General features: G+C 46.8%; 2 protein-coding genes across 2 annotated transcripts in view; one reads left to right on the forward strand and one right to left on the reverse strand.

Moving 5' to 3' along the window:
• The window catches only part of LOC146199062 (lysosomal cholesterol signaling protein-like), a 79290-nt gene extending 73791 nt beyond the window's left edge, over positions 1 to 5499 (forward strand). Inside the window, exons 12-14 of the mRNA XM_084592029.1 lie at positions 808 to 878; positions 1384 to 1527; positions 4097 to 5499. Coding sequence (XP_084448155.1) covers positions 808 to 878; positions 1384 to 1527; positions 4097 to 4292 — 411 coding nt within the window. The 3' untranslated portion in view covers positions 4293 to 5499. The remainder of the gene's footprint in view (positions 1 to 807; positions 879 to 1383; positions 1528 to 4096) is intronic.
• Positions 5500 to 9289: 3790 nt separating this feature from the next.
• Positions 9290 to 14738, reverse strand: LOC146199063 (endothelin-converting enzyme 1-like). Its single transcript, XM_084592030.1, has 2 exons — positions 12412 to 14738; positions 9290 to 9458 (listed from the first exon to the last, which is right to left on the reverse strand). Exons 1-2 carry the CDS (start codon positions 14736 to 14738, stop codon positions 9290 to 9292), a joined length of 2496 nt encoding a protein of 831 aa, XP_084448156.1.
• Positions 14739 to 16484: the final 1746 nt, after the last annotated feature.

Raw genomic sequence — 16484 nt, forward strand, 5'->3', positions numbered from 1 at the left:
ACGGTTTATTTTGTAATCATTGGCTAAAATTAGCTTGGAAACCGTGTCGATCAGTCGGTCGTTATGGTATGCAATATCATAGCCATGCCGTTAACTAGCCGTAAGTCGTTACTAGGCGCTCGCATACTTTAGTTTTATCGATCTGCTCACGACGGAGTCTAAGCGCCGGCTCAAAGGCGCTCAGACTACGTACAGAAGGCCGCTGCTACACCCTTACAGAGGCTTGTGCCGACGCGAGGTGCATCGCTGCTGTCCAGCACAAGAGGATAGATCAAACTGACCATCAAAACTAGCGGGGTCGCACCGGCTCTGTTTTCTCCAATTCTGGAAAGCGCAACTCATTTCGGGAGCACGACGGCTGGCGGCATTTGCCCGTCTTTACCGTTTTCTTTTCTTTCATCCGCTCCGTTTTTCCTTTTTTTTCTTTCGGCAAAGGGGAGCTACATGAACGCTGCAACGGACCCACGCAGGCACCAAGCACCTCGATTGCGACGAACGGGCTAGCGCTAATCCGAAGAGCGCGGAATCAGCAGCAGCAATAAATCCTGGCGCGTTCAGTTTCTAGAGCGAGTTCCTTTTATCGTCGTACACGATGTGCGCTTAGTTCTGGCTCGCTTTTTCTTTTTCATCACATCATTCCGTTTCCTCTCTGTATCTTGTCTTAGCGCTAACTCTGTCTGGCATTCTATCCGAGTGATTTTTTCCTTCTTTCCTTCTTTCTCTTCTTTTCCCTGCAAACATATAGCGTGTCTCGATCGTCTCTCGGTCTCTTGCTGGATGTTGCACACTAATCGCTACACGTTTCAGGGGATGCTTGTCTTTTTGGCGTGCGGACTGGAAGGAAAGCTGCTTAGTGAGGCGAAAGCACGAGCCCTCCAGTAAGCTAATACCTTTCTTTCTCTCTGTGCTTCATTACTCTATTTTTTTTGGTCGCTTTCAGAAGTCCTCGGTTTGCCCGCTTTCCTGTTTTCGATTTAGATGCCAGTGGCTTTGTGTCTGTAGTTTTCGCTGCTGCACGCAGCACGCCTGAAAGCCCTAGTAATAAGCGAGGCTGTGTTCCTTAAGACAAAATTTGTGCAAATAGAAAACTTCTGCAGAAGAAGAATAGAACGAGGAGCACCGAGTCAAGCTCCTTCTTCTAGTTGGAATGTACGTTGTCTTTGTCCTTTTCGATTTCTTTTCGATTCTCGAACCGGGTCGTTTAGCGCGAGAAAGATGAAGCTCTGATCCCTATGAGGTCTCCGCGGTCTCAGCATGCTACTTGTTCTTGTTTGGGCACTGTTACTGTATTTTTTTTTGCGTGGTAAATTTAGGTTCTGCATCGTTTCCAATATAACAGCGCTTCCAATACAACAGTGCATAAAGTGAGCAACAACGTTTCAGGTGGCTGGGAATTGGAAGCAGACCGAGGTGCCTGAAGGAGAGGCTTGTCTCTGTTGGATTACAGAATGCCAACCAAGTAGCCTGCCGCCAATTCTCCGTCTACCATCGAAGAGCCTTTGAGGAGTTTCTGGACGAAAGCGAAGCGTAAGATTCTAGTTCTTTCTCGGAAGCCGATCTTCGGGATTATTGGAAATACAACTCTTGTGTCGAGACTTCGGCTCACGCTAGTGAAGATGCAGGTAGCCAAGGATGGCAAATGACCATGTATGAGGTTGCAAAAACTCCATGCACCGTTTTTATTTATTTATCATCACACCCACAGCGCCATTGTCTGGTATTACAGGGAGGGGGGGGGGGGGGGGGTTGAAAAAAAACGTATGCAAATTCCACCGCGCATGCAGGTGGCAACAAAAACGATAACATTTAGATAGAAAGAAGACGGAAATATACTCAAAAATGTCACAGCATGGAATGAAATGAATCCTTTGATAATATGGACACTACTTCCTCGGTCGGCTTGTTCCATTCCTAAGTCGTTTTGAGGAAACAAGACATTTTTAAAATGTCAGTTCGGCATCTGATCTGCGGATATCATCAGATACAAGCTATGAACGCCATTGCCAATGCCGGTATTGTGCTTTATACCGGCACTACTCTGGTTTATGTCCCGAGCTAACCACTCTAAGTAATAAAAAAGAGGAAGAAGAAAAATGTTTAGACAGTTTCTAGCCAGTCAAATACCGCAAGGACCGAAAACTCTGAGTATATATATTGTAACACGTGGATATCATGTTTTTCTTTAATGATGCATCGGAGAGGAAACTCAATAACAAAGCAAATGGCAAAAAGATAAGAAAAGCAGAGCCTTCTCATAAGGCAGATAGCGGTCAACTTGTTGCTCTTTTTAAGTTGTAACTGCAGATAAGAATGTGCGTATACTGCATGCCAGATTATATCGTTTGTTCTAAATCCTTTGCACGAACAATAATAACAAGCGTTTTTTTCCTACTATTCCGTCTAGAGTAATTCGGAGCTTTGCACCACACCAACGCCCAAAGGTTGTGTATCGCTTCGGGAGACTATAGACTTGACAATTCACAATTAACTTCCTTTTCCTTCCCCAAATTCCGAGTACCAGAATAGAATTTCCTGTGTGCGCCGCCGCAGTGGCTCAGTGGTTAGGAAGCAAGGATACTCAGCTTGCAGAAGCGCGTGCTATCCCGGCCGTGGCGGCCGCCTATCGATGGAGGCTCAACTCGTAGATTACGTAGGCTTTCGCTAGTGGAAATGCTGTGACTACTGAAGAGTTAGCTTGCTGGCTCACAGCATCATGGAACAACCTTTTTCCTCTATGGTACGCACGTTGCGTTTCAATGTCCACAGAGCCGAGTTAAATTTACTGGCGCCGAGAACACTGCGTTGCTTAATAAAGCGGTGATAGTGCCAATGAGCCAACGATCATAGTGAGGCTGACTAATAATTCTAGTAGTCTAGAAGTTACGTTAACGGGTATTTGTAGGTAGTGTCAGCGAGACGAGTCTTTTCCGTTGTCTTTAATTTCACCGAATTCGCTGAGAAATTGCAGCAAGTCATTTGGGATTCTCTTCAGAGTTGCGACTCCGGTGTAACTTTGAAGCCCGGCACAACGCGGGCCAATGAGAGTACAGAGAAACGATTACAGATTTAACGAGTCTGTTAGCACTTCGAAAACAACGCCGAGCTCTTTTAAAAGTCAGCGCCTTTGGAAAGTCAGCGCCTGCTTTACATTGCGCTCCCAAAAATCCTTGCAAAGTCACTGCGGTACGATGAAATAAGTGTTCGCCGGCCTTCTACAAGTTAGAGTAGGATGCCTGCGCTAATTGAATTGTGCCCATAAAACAGTGCAAAATTAGTCACTAAGGAGTAAAACAGGGTGCTCATGCGCTTGTGCAGAAATAATGCCTCTGATGAGTATAACGAGTCTGAACCACTGCAAAACATGTACGCCCGTATTCGAAGCGTATTCTGCGCGCATTTCCTGCGAATCTTTTTTTTTATGAACCTGTGATCCATGAAAAGTTCTGCGCTGCCCAGATCGTCAATAATGCGCGGCCCATCCAAACGCTTCGCATTTTTTGCCCCTTTTACTTGCCTTCATGTCTGCATTTATATGGTACGTGCCAATCCTCGCCTTGAAAATAATATCATCAGTCTGCTCGTTCCAACTACGTCGACTTGTTATTGTTATTGGTTTTGGAAAACAGAACAAAACGAAACGGAGTAAAAAAAAAAAAAAAAAAGAAAACGCTGGAAAATTCCGGCTGAAGGTACATACCTAGAAGCCTGTATATTTTGTTGAAGAGATTTCTCCTTCGTCTGCTGCTTATAGCATGTTCATCATCTTTTTCTTCCCAGTTAACATGAACAGCAAAGCTAACCTATCATCCTACCTACACTTCAATGTATGTATTCCAAGCTATGCGTCCGCGCGCATACACTGTGAGCTTATAAAAACGTCATTTTTTGTTATCGCGTTGCGTTTGCATCTGAATTCTCATCAGGGCGAGGTCCGCAGAAAGAACGGAAAATTGAGTCCCCGAATTTGAAATTGTCGCCGCCAAAAAATATGATGTGCCCACCCTATATAGACTGCATTTCTGCATTATTCATGCTTTCTTCTGAGCGGTATTTCTACGTATAAACAAGCACTGCGAACGCGTGCCTTGCTCCGCAGGTTTCCAGCTTCGCTGGCACGGTCCCCTTTCCACGGGCACCGCTTGGTCGACTGGCTCCTGGACGCCGGCTTAGTACGGAGCCGCGAAGAAGGCGTGGTTTACGGAAGGCGCTTAACAGACGGTGGCCTTATCGCGCATACGGATCGCTCCATGCACTTCTACGATGGGCCATACGACTACGTGTTCCTTTCTTAGGTCCATGCGGAACGACAGGCTCATCCTACGCATACGTCCAGTGCTGCCGGTGCCAGGCTTGGAAAGCGTGATTCTGGATTGGATAGCAGGATATGTGTATACGGCGTCGTATGATTTCGGGTACTAGGATCGTTACTGTTCCGTGCTGTGCAGTTCTCAAGCAAAATGTCAACAAGATTTATAAACACTGAAGGGGTTATTACAGGAACGGAATAGCTGGGTGGCTAGGCGTATACCGCTAGACGTGCATGTGCATGAGAAAACTCCTCACACATATTTCCCATCTCATTTTCCCTTCTTAGATATTCACCTCAACTCACCTCTATGAAGCGTCTACTTCGTGTGCCCATTCCTCACTTTATTCATGAAATGTAAGGGCGGTAGGGAATAGAAAACACGAACACTTAGATTTAATCTTGTCAATTGTTTGATGGTTTTGAGACGCAAATCTATATAATTAGCCACGTCGAAATAAAATTGAAACATATCACGGGAAAGCAGCATGCCTGTTGAAACACCGCACACATGACAACTGCCTTTCTTATGCCTCTATCGAAGTCGCTTTTTCGTTCCGTTGTGGGAGTTTCTGGCGTGTGGTGGACAGGTAAATGACATAAGTAGGTGAATTAGTGATGGGTGGCTCTTTTGGCAGATAAAGTTGGGTGGGGGATGTTCGGGGCTTTAAATGATGAAGATGGGCAGGGATAAGGTAAGGGGATCAGTTGGAGGTCGGAATGAGTGAGTGGGCAGTCCCTTTGAAATCTAGAGTTGTGCATAGTGCCGTGACTGGTGGATGGTGTTTCTGTAAGATGGCGGCTTCACTCACTGAGGCAGACATCGGCATCTTCGCACTGAGGCATTGTTATTGCTTTTGCATTAAAAAGAATCGCGTAAATAACAACTAGTTTTAGTAGGGAAGCACGCGAGCCAGACCTCATACGCTGAAACTAGTCCCTGATGTGCGTATTTTTTCGCTTACATGTACATTTTTTCCGCTCTGCCAGCTGTCCGTCTAAAAAAGCAGCTAACGGCTAGCTTTAAAGCCAGGGAATATGTGCAGAGCCAACGAAGTCCCTGGCCGACAAAACATCGTTTTCCAGCCACAAACGGTGACTGATGGGCCTCTGCAAGGAAGATGTGATGAAGCTACCTGCTGTTGCTACCACCTTTTGAAGCTACCACCTTTTCTGTTGCCAATAAAGCTGTACATGACGGCTTATGGGAGAGAAACATTTTTCAAGCAACGTGCTGAAGTCATTGCAGAGACAAAGCATTTAGTGAAGGAGGCCGATGGAAAAGTTTTAGTTTTGAGCTCATTGCCATGATGTAGATATATACTCAGTGCTTTTTCATACTGTGCAGCCATCTTTTTTTTCCTTGTTCTACCCTGTCCCCGTTCAAGAAAGACGTGTCAGCATCGAATCTGCTTTAGGTACTGGCTGACCATCCACCCTGCCCAGATGAAAAGAAGTCTACATGCCGGTATAGGTTGGCTTGGCTTGTGAACCGAGGCTCTCTTTAAAACTTGTCAGTGCTCTTTTATACTGTGTGTCTGCATACTGTGGACCCCCAGGAGTCTTCTTCCTCTCCTTCTAGGCTAGATTGCTGAAGACAGATATGAATAGCCAAAGCCATTTCTCAGCAGAATGAAAGCGCCAATAGCAGAAGACTCGACCTTTTAGTATTAATGCGTCAAGCAAATGTAGTGATTCGTGTCGTCTGCTGTAGAACATGGAGGTCGTGCGCAAAGTCTCTTCGTATACACACCAACACTTTGCTTGCCGCACATGCTTCTAAAAGCTAGGCTTCCGTCTGGTTTAATACTCATTAAGGCGGAATGCAGACAGCATGTTGGGCCCACAATCGCAACCACAGAGAAGCGGTGCTACTATGCGTGCTGCCGGAAGTCACGCAGACGGCCACGAAGGCCTGGGGCATTCCACTACGTTACTACACTTGAATAAGACAAGCTGTCGGGCTAGTTAGTGCAGATCCATTGTGGTTCAAAGCACTTAGGCACACAAAACCACAGTGGATAAGAACTAAATATCCCGATAGTTTTGCAGTATTCGAGTTCATTTCTGGTTCAGTTTGCGTGCTCCGTTCGTGCGCGTACGCGCTGTTAAAGACAATGGATCACAACTCTGCGGCACATGAGCATCATCACTGGGAAGGTGTTAATGCGAAAGTCTTTAAAGGCTGACGAGTGTGGCGAGGATTTTTACCTGCGCGGAGGTACTAATGAATTGAGGAGTAAAAGAATGGTTGTATGAGATATACAGTGAAAAAATATATCTGTGCGCAAAATTTCGGTGCTGTGGAATAATTAGTTAATTATTAGTACCAAAAAATTCAACCCGACGTCAAAATAGCTAAGGACGTCAATATAGTGGGGAGACGACAAAACAGTCACGGATGTCGAAATTGTGCACGGAACGTGAAAAAACGATGCAAATCTTTAATTCGGGCCTAGCTGTTGATTGATAACATCGAAAACAGTTAAGAGTAACAGAGGAAAAAGTATAAAAAGAGAAAAAAAGAAATAGTAAAAAAAAAACAGAAAACAACCTAAAGTTATAAAAGTAGAAAAAAAAGTTTAAACACTGAAAAAAAAAAGTAGACTAAAGGAGAGACAAGGGCAAAAATGTGAAACAAGAAAAAAGCAGCAAATAATCGAAAAAGCAGGTAATGAGAGCAAGGGGTCGCAAGAAAGGATTTCAATTATTGCACTTAAGAGAGAACTAAGTGCCTGCGCCTCAAATCACCCCAAAGTTGTCCAATAATGCCTGTTGTTTGCGTATTGATGCCAGAGAGACGCACCCGCACGGGATGCACAAGCTGTTTAAGCATTTCTTACACCTGCTGACAGTCGTGGTTTTCGGTATTGACAGATGGTGTAGACTGGGGATAACGTTTGCTAGGTCCGAAGGAAGGCACTCGCCGATGGCTGAAACAGCCCAAGCCAGTGAATCCTCTATTTCATCCGGCAAATGTATATACTCCTACCACAGAGCCGCACACCTGAATCTTCAACATTCTGCTGAGACTAGCCAGGTAATTCAACTCCAGCTATTTTTCTTTGTTTAGTACCTGCAAGAGCGTTTACTCGCTGTCGCTGATCAGACACTGAATACAGTTCTCTCTTTTTTTACTGTGAAATTTTACCGAACGTGCTCGTCCAAAATTTCTTGCACGTAGCATTGTGAGCGATGCTGATTAGACTTGCTCTGTCAATGCGTAAATCGGCCGTTGCGAGCACAGGACAGGGAAAATTGGCAGCACAGGGGTTCCAGTATAGTTAGTCCACAGACAATGACGGTAATGCTAAATGTCATTTAAGTTTTTGAAATTTTATGTTAGCGAGGACCTTTCAAATTATTTGATTTTAAGCGCAATTCTATTTACAATTTTTTTTTTCGCGAAAAAAAATAAGCAGAAGAGCCACACGCAAAAAATAAAGAAAAAGCTTGTGTATTTTTTTTCTCTGAACAAACGCCATGACCCTTTTCTATCTGTGTCACTCTTAGAAGGCTCGAAGTGCAGACTGCAGCACTATATCCAAAGCCGGCCAAATATGACGATAAATGCATGGGTAAGAGATTTGGCCAGGTCTGCAACGTAAAGTCTAGGCCTTGCTGAAGCCCCATGAAAGAGCGCATTAAATGGCGGGCCGTGCCGGACCCGACCTATGGGCTGTTCTCAGCCTGTGTAGGTCTAGACCTTGGATGGACAGGAAATGCGCCGAGTCACTGGCCGCTACACGTAAGACTGTTTCTGGCGAAGTATAACCTACCCACGCTGTCTTAGCATCCAAACAGTCAATATTTGGTCGAACCCGACTTTCCTCTTGCCTTGGGCAAAAAAAAAAAAAGATATGAAAGAGCGCTATTTTGCAGCAATGAAGAGAATTCGAGACTTGTCTGAAGGATTTGTGGTTACAGGGGGCATACCATTGCTAAAAATAACACTGTAAATGAAATGCTGAACAATAACGCTAGTTTCTGAGCCTCAGAGTCACAGTGCATACCTGAAAAAATTTTTTTTTTTAATGTTTTAGTCGCGACACCGAACTGGTAGATCATCGCATAATTCAGGTGTTGTACATATTGTAATCGCGAGCGAAATGGTATTCGTACGTATGGGAGGGACCAAATAACTCAATAGTTTTCTTCGTCGTCTCTGTCGCATCTCGCTGGAGCATCATAGAGGCGTTCACAAAACAAAATTCACAAAACAAATGAATTAAGATGGAAAATAAAGTCAGCTTGAAGATTTCTAAATTTCTTCACCATCGGCAGTGGTGGTTGTGGGAAGAGGGGAGCACATTAAAATAGGCGCGACCCCTGGAAGACTGAAGTCTCTCTTTAATGTAAACACATAACTGCACTCGCCTAAATGCGAGCGGCGTTTCACACTTTTCGTCCAAGTACAGTTCTATTCAGTTGCGTCCTAACTAAGCACAGAATTTTCAAAGAAAGGTCCCATTGATATTAAAGATTTCATGAAAGACTCGCAGCAGGGCCGTCCTTGTTGCGTGGCGTACTGAACAGTTCAAAAGGACGTGCAAATCGCCTGTCTTCGATTTTTTTTTTCTTCGGTGAGCCTTTTGGTGTGTGCATCAGACTCTTCCAAGTCACTTGACATGTCCGTATTTCGGCAGCTCCTGTAATGCGAACAACGCACCGTGCCTGCTACGATTTTTGTTTCGCAGCTTGGAGTTTCGCTCTTCTGCAGTGGCCTCGGTGTACCGTTCAGATGAGGCCGCTGAATGAAGCTTTGAAGTCGTGCACATACCTGCGAGGCATCGAAATTAGCGCCGACAAGGATCCCCGGTGAGCATTAGACAGGATTTCGGTCCTTGGGTCTTACGTAGGGCTACGACCGCAGGAACAGCTGTAGCTCGTCCAATTCTTGGCAGGCAGCACCATCCAAGGACGCGATGGCAGCCAGGGCCTCGGTCGAGCATCGGCACTCGAAGGATCTGCGCAACTTGGGCGCTAGTTGTCATCGACCGGGCGCGTGCTCTCCATGCAGGTGTAGAAGGCGTTCCTCTTTTCATCGTCAGGACACTTGAACGCGTCCGCCAGTTCATTAAGGCTCTGAAGCGCCGCCGTGACCTTGCGCAGAAGCAGCGTGTCCGTGCCGTGTTCCACCAGTCCGAAGTGCCTGGGCGAAGTGAGTCGTAAGGTAATAAATACGGGGACAATGACGCGTGCATGAGATTAAGGGCGCGCTTCGTAAACTTCTGGCCTACGACCGACTAGTGCGATGATCGGTACATAAAGGCTGCATACACGCACGGCATCTTTAGCCTTGCTCTAGCGTCACGAAACGGTGTATATATTGTACAGTTCGACCGTCTCTAACACACCGCGAATTTGATTCCACAAAATTGAGATCGACGTGCAAAAGGCGATGGCGGAATTTCTGCCGAAAACGCCCTTCTTCGTTTTGTTCGTGACCTGAGGCGGCGTGAAAAAAAGTAAGGCGTGAAGTAAGGTTTCTTGGTATATTTCTTATGTGCACATTATTGCAACGTTTTTGCGTCTGAAAACTATTACTCCTTAGCATTTGGAAGTATTCAACGTGTGCTGTCACTATGAAGGCTGTCAAAGTGTTAGAACAGCGGCGCGTACTCTTTTTATGCAAGCTTTATTTCTAAAGGGGACCTTTACAAAAAAATAGTGTATGGCGTTCATTCAATATTCTCTGTACCATACGAAAGGCTCCTGGTAACGTGGGCTTGAAGTGGACTAAGGATAGCCTGTCACGGGCAAGCTTTCATTGCGTTACAGGCTATGAGAAAAAAATCGGCTCAAGCTACATGTTAAAGCGAACGTTTATTGCAGGTGATGAGTTTAAAATTACATAATCTTGTCGGTCTCACCATTAGGTGGTAGTAACAAGGGCAGAGCTAGCGGGTTGGGCATTAATTTATATTTTAAATTAGTCGGACAGTCAGGCCTGAGCAGATGGTACAGTCATGCTATGGCTTCTCGTTGTGGCTATCAGGGTCAGCGCTTGGAACCCTCGAAGTTAGTATAGTTCATTTTATTGCTATGCTACAGTGTTGAACAGACAGGCATTTTTGGTCAATTGAATATTTGGACACATTTATTTTTTTCAATAAATCAGAGCTACTTCCATTTATTCTTTTTTCTTATTTTATCAGCTTTTAAAATGCTTAAAAAAAAATTTGACAACCAAATATGCCTGCAGCACTGCTACATTAAAAACGATTGTTAGTATCTGTGTGTTATCACTAATTTGCGCATTTCAGATATTATTTATTAAAATATGCGTTAGTGCTCACAATAAAAGTTTTAACAAGATCTGCACATCTTGGTTAATGTTGTGCCCAATATTGTCAATGAACGCTACCTATAGGTGACACTGTAGTCGTGTCCATAGAGTTGTATGCAGTTAGTTACTAAGTACCGAGCCCTCGATGTCAGGGTTTTTAGACGCTGCACAACATGAAAAACACGAGGCTGCCGTGAGAAAAAAAAATTAGCTTTTAAACTGTTATTCTGTTGGTTGCACTCTCGATTGAAGAAATAAAGAAAGAGCAATGACCACTTCGTGACTATGCCTAACACGGCTCGCATGAAGCGTCCTGAGCAAAGATGCCTATTCTCTCAAAAACATATAGTCGGATACAACTCAAGCCAGCAGTAATCGCCGCATACAATTCCACAACAAAATGAATTTCGCTGTTAAAGCTGTTCTGGTTGCATGAATAAAAAGGCTAAAAAAAATTCCAGCCCTCTAATTTTTTTTTTGTTTGGTCAACGTTTAAAAACTACTTTTGTTTTCTGTCTACCGGAGTAATACACACGTCGCATACCAACGTCCATAGTTAGCAATTGCTGTTTTAAGTTGTATCCTACCTCAGTACGCACTACTAGTTCCCTTCGGGGAATCTCAGATTCCTGTATAAGAAATTGGGGAGCACTAAAGCTTTCTCTTTAAGGGTATGAAGCGATATCGTTAATAGCTTCCGTCTGCGGCTCGTCTTGTGGGTCCGTGTTCGTGTACATGCACTTTTCTACACTATCCCTTATCTTTTAGTTTTTACCTGTCACATTTCGCACGTACTGTCGGGACCTACCCAATCATGTCAAAAACCGACCGATAGAAATAAATACAAAACCATGCTTTAACCAGGCCGTATAGAAGTGCCTGCCTTGGTTAGCGGTAGCGTGTCATACTCATGGCGCAAGTGTCTTGGAAGGGTCGATTCCCATACCACCTTCCCATGTGAAATGATAAGCCTGAGTTTGCAGCTACCAGAGATATATTTTTGTGACGTCACATAGCCCGCCGACTAATCAGCACCTGGTCACATGACTTCCCAGCCACCACCTGTCAGGGCCATATTTGCTCACAATGCCGAAAAAGCTAGATTTTCTGCAGATCGTGTTTTTTAACGCTATAGCGATGAAACAGCCAGATTGCCATATACTACACAGCTATATTAAAAAATTTCCGCCGCTGTCCCCAATGGTGGATACTAGAGTGGATTCTAATACCCTTACTGTACGGACAGAGTTAACCGCGTTAGCGAAACCACGGTTACCGAACTGAACTGTGGTTATCTCAAATCGCGGTTCGTCGTTATTACACAGCACTCAAGAGTCCTCAGTTATAGGGAGGGTTACTCGGTTATGGCAGCTGCCCCCTTGGGTGGAAACAACGAACTGACTCAACAATTCGGCAGAACGAAATGCCGTACGCAAATATGTGCATTATTAAGAGAGTATTTGTTATAAAGTACGATTTCGCTGAAAACTATGCTTTTTGTCCCAAAATTATTGCTTGGAGAAGTTTGTAAAACGGGCGCAGATGCTGCCAACATGCTGTCTCCGTTAGGGTGCCTCGATGTTTCCCGCGTGCCGCCTCCGTCCATGGACACCGTTATCTTTTCGGTTAATGACGCAAACCGAGGTCGCTAAGCTCGGTTGGCGATAACCGCGGTTAGTGGCGTAACCACGGTTTGGTGCACCGTGTAAAATGCGCTAACCATGGTTTCGCGTAACTGCGGTTACTTCTGCCCATATAAAAAGGGTATAAGACAACGAGAAACATTCATTAGAGCTTCGTTATGCAATTCCCGCACCTGTCTCTGATGATTGTGCAGATCGTGCGCACGGTAGTCAGCAAGAATAGCTGGTCCGGATTGGCGTCGACGCCGACTCCAGGCACAATGTCGTCATCGTCGGCACCAATCGCGTAGTGGTAAGCGTTGTACGCGGCCCGCACTGTCATCATAATGAAGGTGACGACCTCGTGCTCTTGATTCTCGTCCAGGCTCCCACTGGACTCCTCCGTTTTGCGGTAGACTCGGTTGTTGATGCACCGCGTGCGCTTTCGCCACCTGGCTTCGGTGTCGTCGAAGAAGAAGCGGAAAAACTCTCGCACCATGTCGAACAATATGAGCACGCCCAGGCCGCCGTAGTTGATTGCCATTGGGACACTGGGGTCGAAGTAAGGCGGCTGCAGGATTCCCGCCGGTAGCAGCATAGAGTTTTCGTTGACGTCGAACACCAGCGCCTGCCTCATGTTGTACAGGTGTAATTTCAGGTCGACGATGCGCGACGGGAAGATGAACGTGTGGAGCGGCCGCATGTTTACACCCCCGAGAGAGGCGTCGTCGTGGTGCGCAGCAGCCTTCTCTTCACTCGTTCCGGCCGATGACCTGCCTTTCCAGTAAACGCTTTGCTTTATCCGGTTGGTGCTCTGCAGGGAGAGTGGCAGAAAGCGGAGCCTGGCGGTGTGCTGACTACCCTTGTCAAAAAGGCTGAAAAAGGGGTCATTTGAGGCATCCACCGTGAAGTTCGCATAGTAAATGTCAAGGATCTTGTCATCGGCGACCCACTTCGGAATGCCTATCATAGTGTTCAATTTGCTCAGATAGTTGGAAGCATTCACTTTGGCCTCGTTATCAAGCCACACTGCTTGGGAAATCATGTACTTGAAGCTAAAAATAACCTTCGTTACCAGGTCTTGAACCGCGAGAAATGTCTTCACGCGGGCCATCGCTTCAACGTACACTCGACCCATACCAATGGGCATGATGTCGTTCGTGGTTAGAAGACACCTTTTCCAGTCTGCATTAACGGTCTCGTTCAGTTTGGCGTGACGAAAGGTACTGATTTTATCCCTAATCGCTCGGAGGGCTTGTGGGCCATAGTAGTGTAGAACTCTCCAGCCGATGTAGTTCACCGCACGCTGCTCCTTTTGTGCGCCGACGAGACTCGCCATGTATTTCAGGTAGTCAAATGATCTAAGCAACACGGGAGTCTTTTGAGTCAAGAGTGTGCCAGTATCGTCAGCAACAACTTCTCGAAGAAACTCCAGCCAATTTAAGTTTTTCGCCTTTAATTGCACTTGCTCTATTGTGAATTTCCTCAGCTTGCGCCTGTGGCAGTATTTCCTCGCGGCAAAGGCGTTATTAATTTCAAAAGCGACAATGTTTTTCGCTACATGAATTGGGACAGGACGTCCATGGTAAAGTTGCATGATATGCATGACTAAAGTGGCGTAGTCATTTCTATCTGCGTCGTTTCTCGTCAGAAGCCAATACCTAGGCATCACAAACGTGGGGCAGTCAAGGGCGAGCATTATTTCGTTTGCCGGTTCATCGGCCACGTTGCTGCTTGCGCGCGTAATCTGCAGAAGCCTCGCTGTACCGACAGATAGAAGAGGGGCCTCGCTGGTGTATCGGAGGAACTTGGGGAGCACGTGATGAAACTTCGCAAAAGGCGTGCTCAAGAATGGCCATTGCCGCAAGCCGTACACCTTGTTCATGATATCTGCCAAAAGCTCGCGCCTATCCGCCTTACCTTCGTAAAGACATCTACGGTAGACTATGGATACCTTGTGCCGCGTGCGGAGGGGCAGAGAGATGGACATCGTCTCTAGGTGCCGCTTGATGTCCCTGTACATGTCCTCCACGTAAAGGCGGGCGGAGCCAAGCATCACTTTCTCATAGACCTCCGCATCGGACTTGAGCCAGCGGCCGCATACGTGCTCCAAGACGTTGGCGCATGGCTGCACATCGGAGTTGACACCGTAGTTGATGGCGTGTCCGATGGCACCGCATCGGGGCTTGCTGCACATGTGCATTTCGCGGATGGAGCGAATCAGTGGTGCGGTTGTCTCCGAGGGAGTGGTGAGCTCGGTAGGCCTCTGCGTCACGAACAGGTGCTTGGTGATGTTGGACCAGATGATGAGGAACACAAAAGCGAAGATGTTTCCCAGGAGCAGTAAGCACGGAATTGACTTGAGGTCCCGCGCGACTCGCTTGAAGTACTCGTCACTGAAGGAACGCTTGCGGGTCAAGTCCACATCCGAGTCACCGTAGCGGTCGATGGATTTGCAGCGCGAAGTGACCTTTTGGCGGGGCACTGTGCCGATGACGGGGGCATCCTCGTTATCTTCCATCTTGGAACCAGCGCCCTGATGGCGTCTATTGTCAACCGTAGCCGTGCAGTGAGGTATCAATAGCCTCAGAGGCCTGCTCAAGGCGATCCACTCGGCTCTGGCAGCCTGCGACGCCTCGCCCAGGGATGGCCTGGCGGCTGCGGTCCGCCGCTGTGAGGCCCTGGCGCGAGGCCCCCGTTGCTCGCGAAGCGAGATTCTCTATTTCTTCTTCCTCGCTATCAAGTGCAGGTAGGTGACATGGGAGATCGCAGGCTTTATATTGTTTTTTTCCCTTGAATAATGCCCACTGAGCAAATAATGCCAACCTTTCCATCTCTGAGATCGAACTGAAATGTAAAAATTAAGCCATTGAAAATGCGAAAGTGCTTTTACTTGTTGTTGTTGCGACTGTAGGAAGAAGGCAAATAAAATGCACGGACCTGGCACTGGCTCTGTAGCTGAGCTACCTCCGCTGCCTCGTGCGGGCAGTAAAAAAAACAGACAATAAAGAAAAAAGAAGAGGGAGAGAAAGACAAGCGTTGCAACTGCCGCCGTCCACCGCCGAAGCGGTGGCGGGTGCGATGGCGGCCTACAAGTAATAGTAGTAGTAGTAATTGATTCACAGGAAGGGAAAGGAGCAGTATCTGTCACACTTGTTACAGATGAAAATTTTGTGGCAGGCTAGCCGCCGCATCAAGCGGCGATGATTTACCAGTCCCAGGACAAGCCACCCTTTACCATCTCCGCCCCACCTTTACTTCGCACGTTGTTGACGAACATATGTTAGATGTGTCTACTGCGCCGGAGTACCTGGGTTTGACCCAATATCGGCGGCTGCGTTTTGATGGAGGCGAACCGAAGAGGCGTCTATGTGCTGTGCGATGTCAGCGCACGTTAAAGGTCCCCAGGTGGAAATTATTCCGTAGCCCTCCATTACGGCTCCTCTTTCTCTGTTTCCACTTTGCTGTAAAACGTGAACGCCAGCAAGAATGCCTTCCACCCTTCCCCTCGTTCCTTCTTTCCTCCTTCCCCCTCTCCCGGTCAGGCTATATAAGCCGGTTGTTGGCCTAAATAAACGCCTTTCCACTTCGAGCGTCCGTCTGTGGTTCATGGAAGCACAAAACGCGCAATGCGCGTACTTTGATGTAACAGTGGCGACGAGCAAAATACGAACCCACGACGAGAACCAACTTGAAACAACGGTCAAGACTGAGACGCTGGATGCAACCAGTTCAACCATGGCACATCACCAGCAACCCGAGTATGACGACCGCGGTGACAACTGGAGGGCATATCTGCAAAATGTGCAGGAGCTGCGCGCATTTTTGGGCATGATCATGCCAAATTTATCATCTGTCCTTGCACCGTTGTAAAAGTTGCTTGAAAAGAACGCACGATGGGTGTGAGAACCTGAACAGGAGGCGGCATTTATGCAAGCTAAACAAGGCCTTCGTAGGGCAGGGGTACTTGCCCATTTCAATCCGGCTGCAGCCCTCAAGTTAGAGTGTGACGCTTCGCAACACGGGATTGGAGCCGCGCTGTTCCACACGTATGGCAAGGTGAACAAGCCCATAGGCTTCTGTTCGCGAACCTTAACAAAGGCTGAACAAAATTACTCGCAACTCGAACGCCAAGCCTTTGCCCTTGTATTTGGCGTAACGAAGTTCCGGGATTTTCTCGTAGGTCGAGAGTTCACACTTGTTACTGATCACCAGCCTCTCCTGGGATTGCTGAGAGCGGATCGACTGACCCCATCGCTGGCAGCCG

The sequence above is a fragment of the Amblyomma maculatum genome, chromosome 2 (genome assembly GCF_055883805.1).
Source record: "Amblyomma maculatum isolate TAMU_Amacu chromosome 2, ASM5588380v1, whole genome shotgun sequence".
NCBI lineage: Eukaryota > Metazoa > Arthropoda > Arachnida > Ixodida > Ixodidae > Amblyomma > Amblyomma maculatum.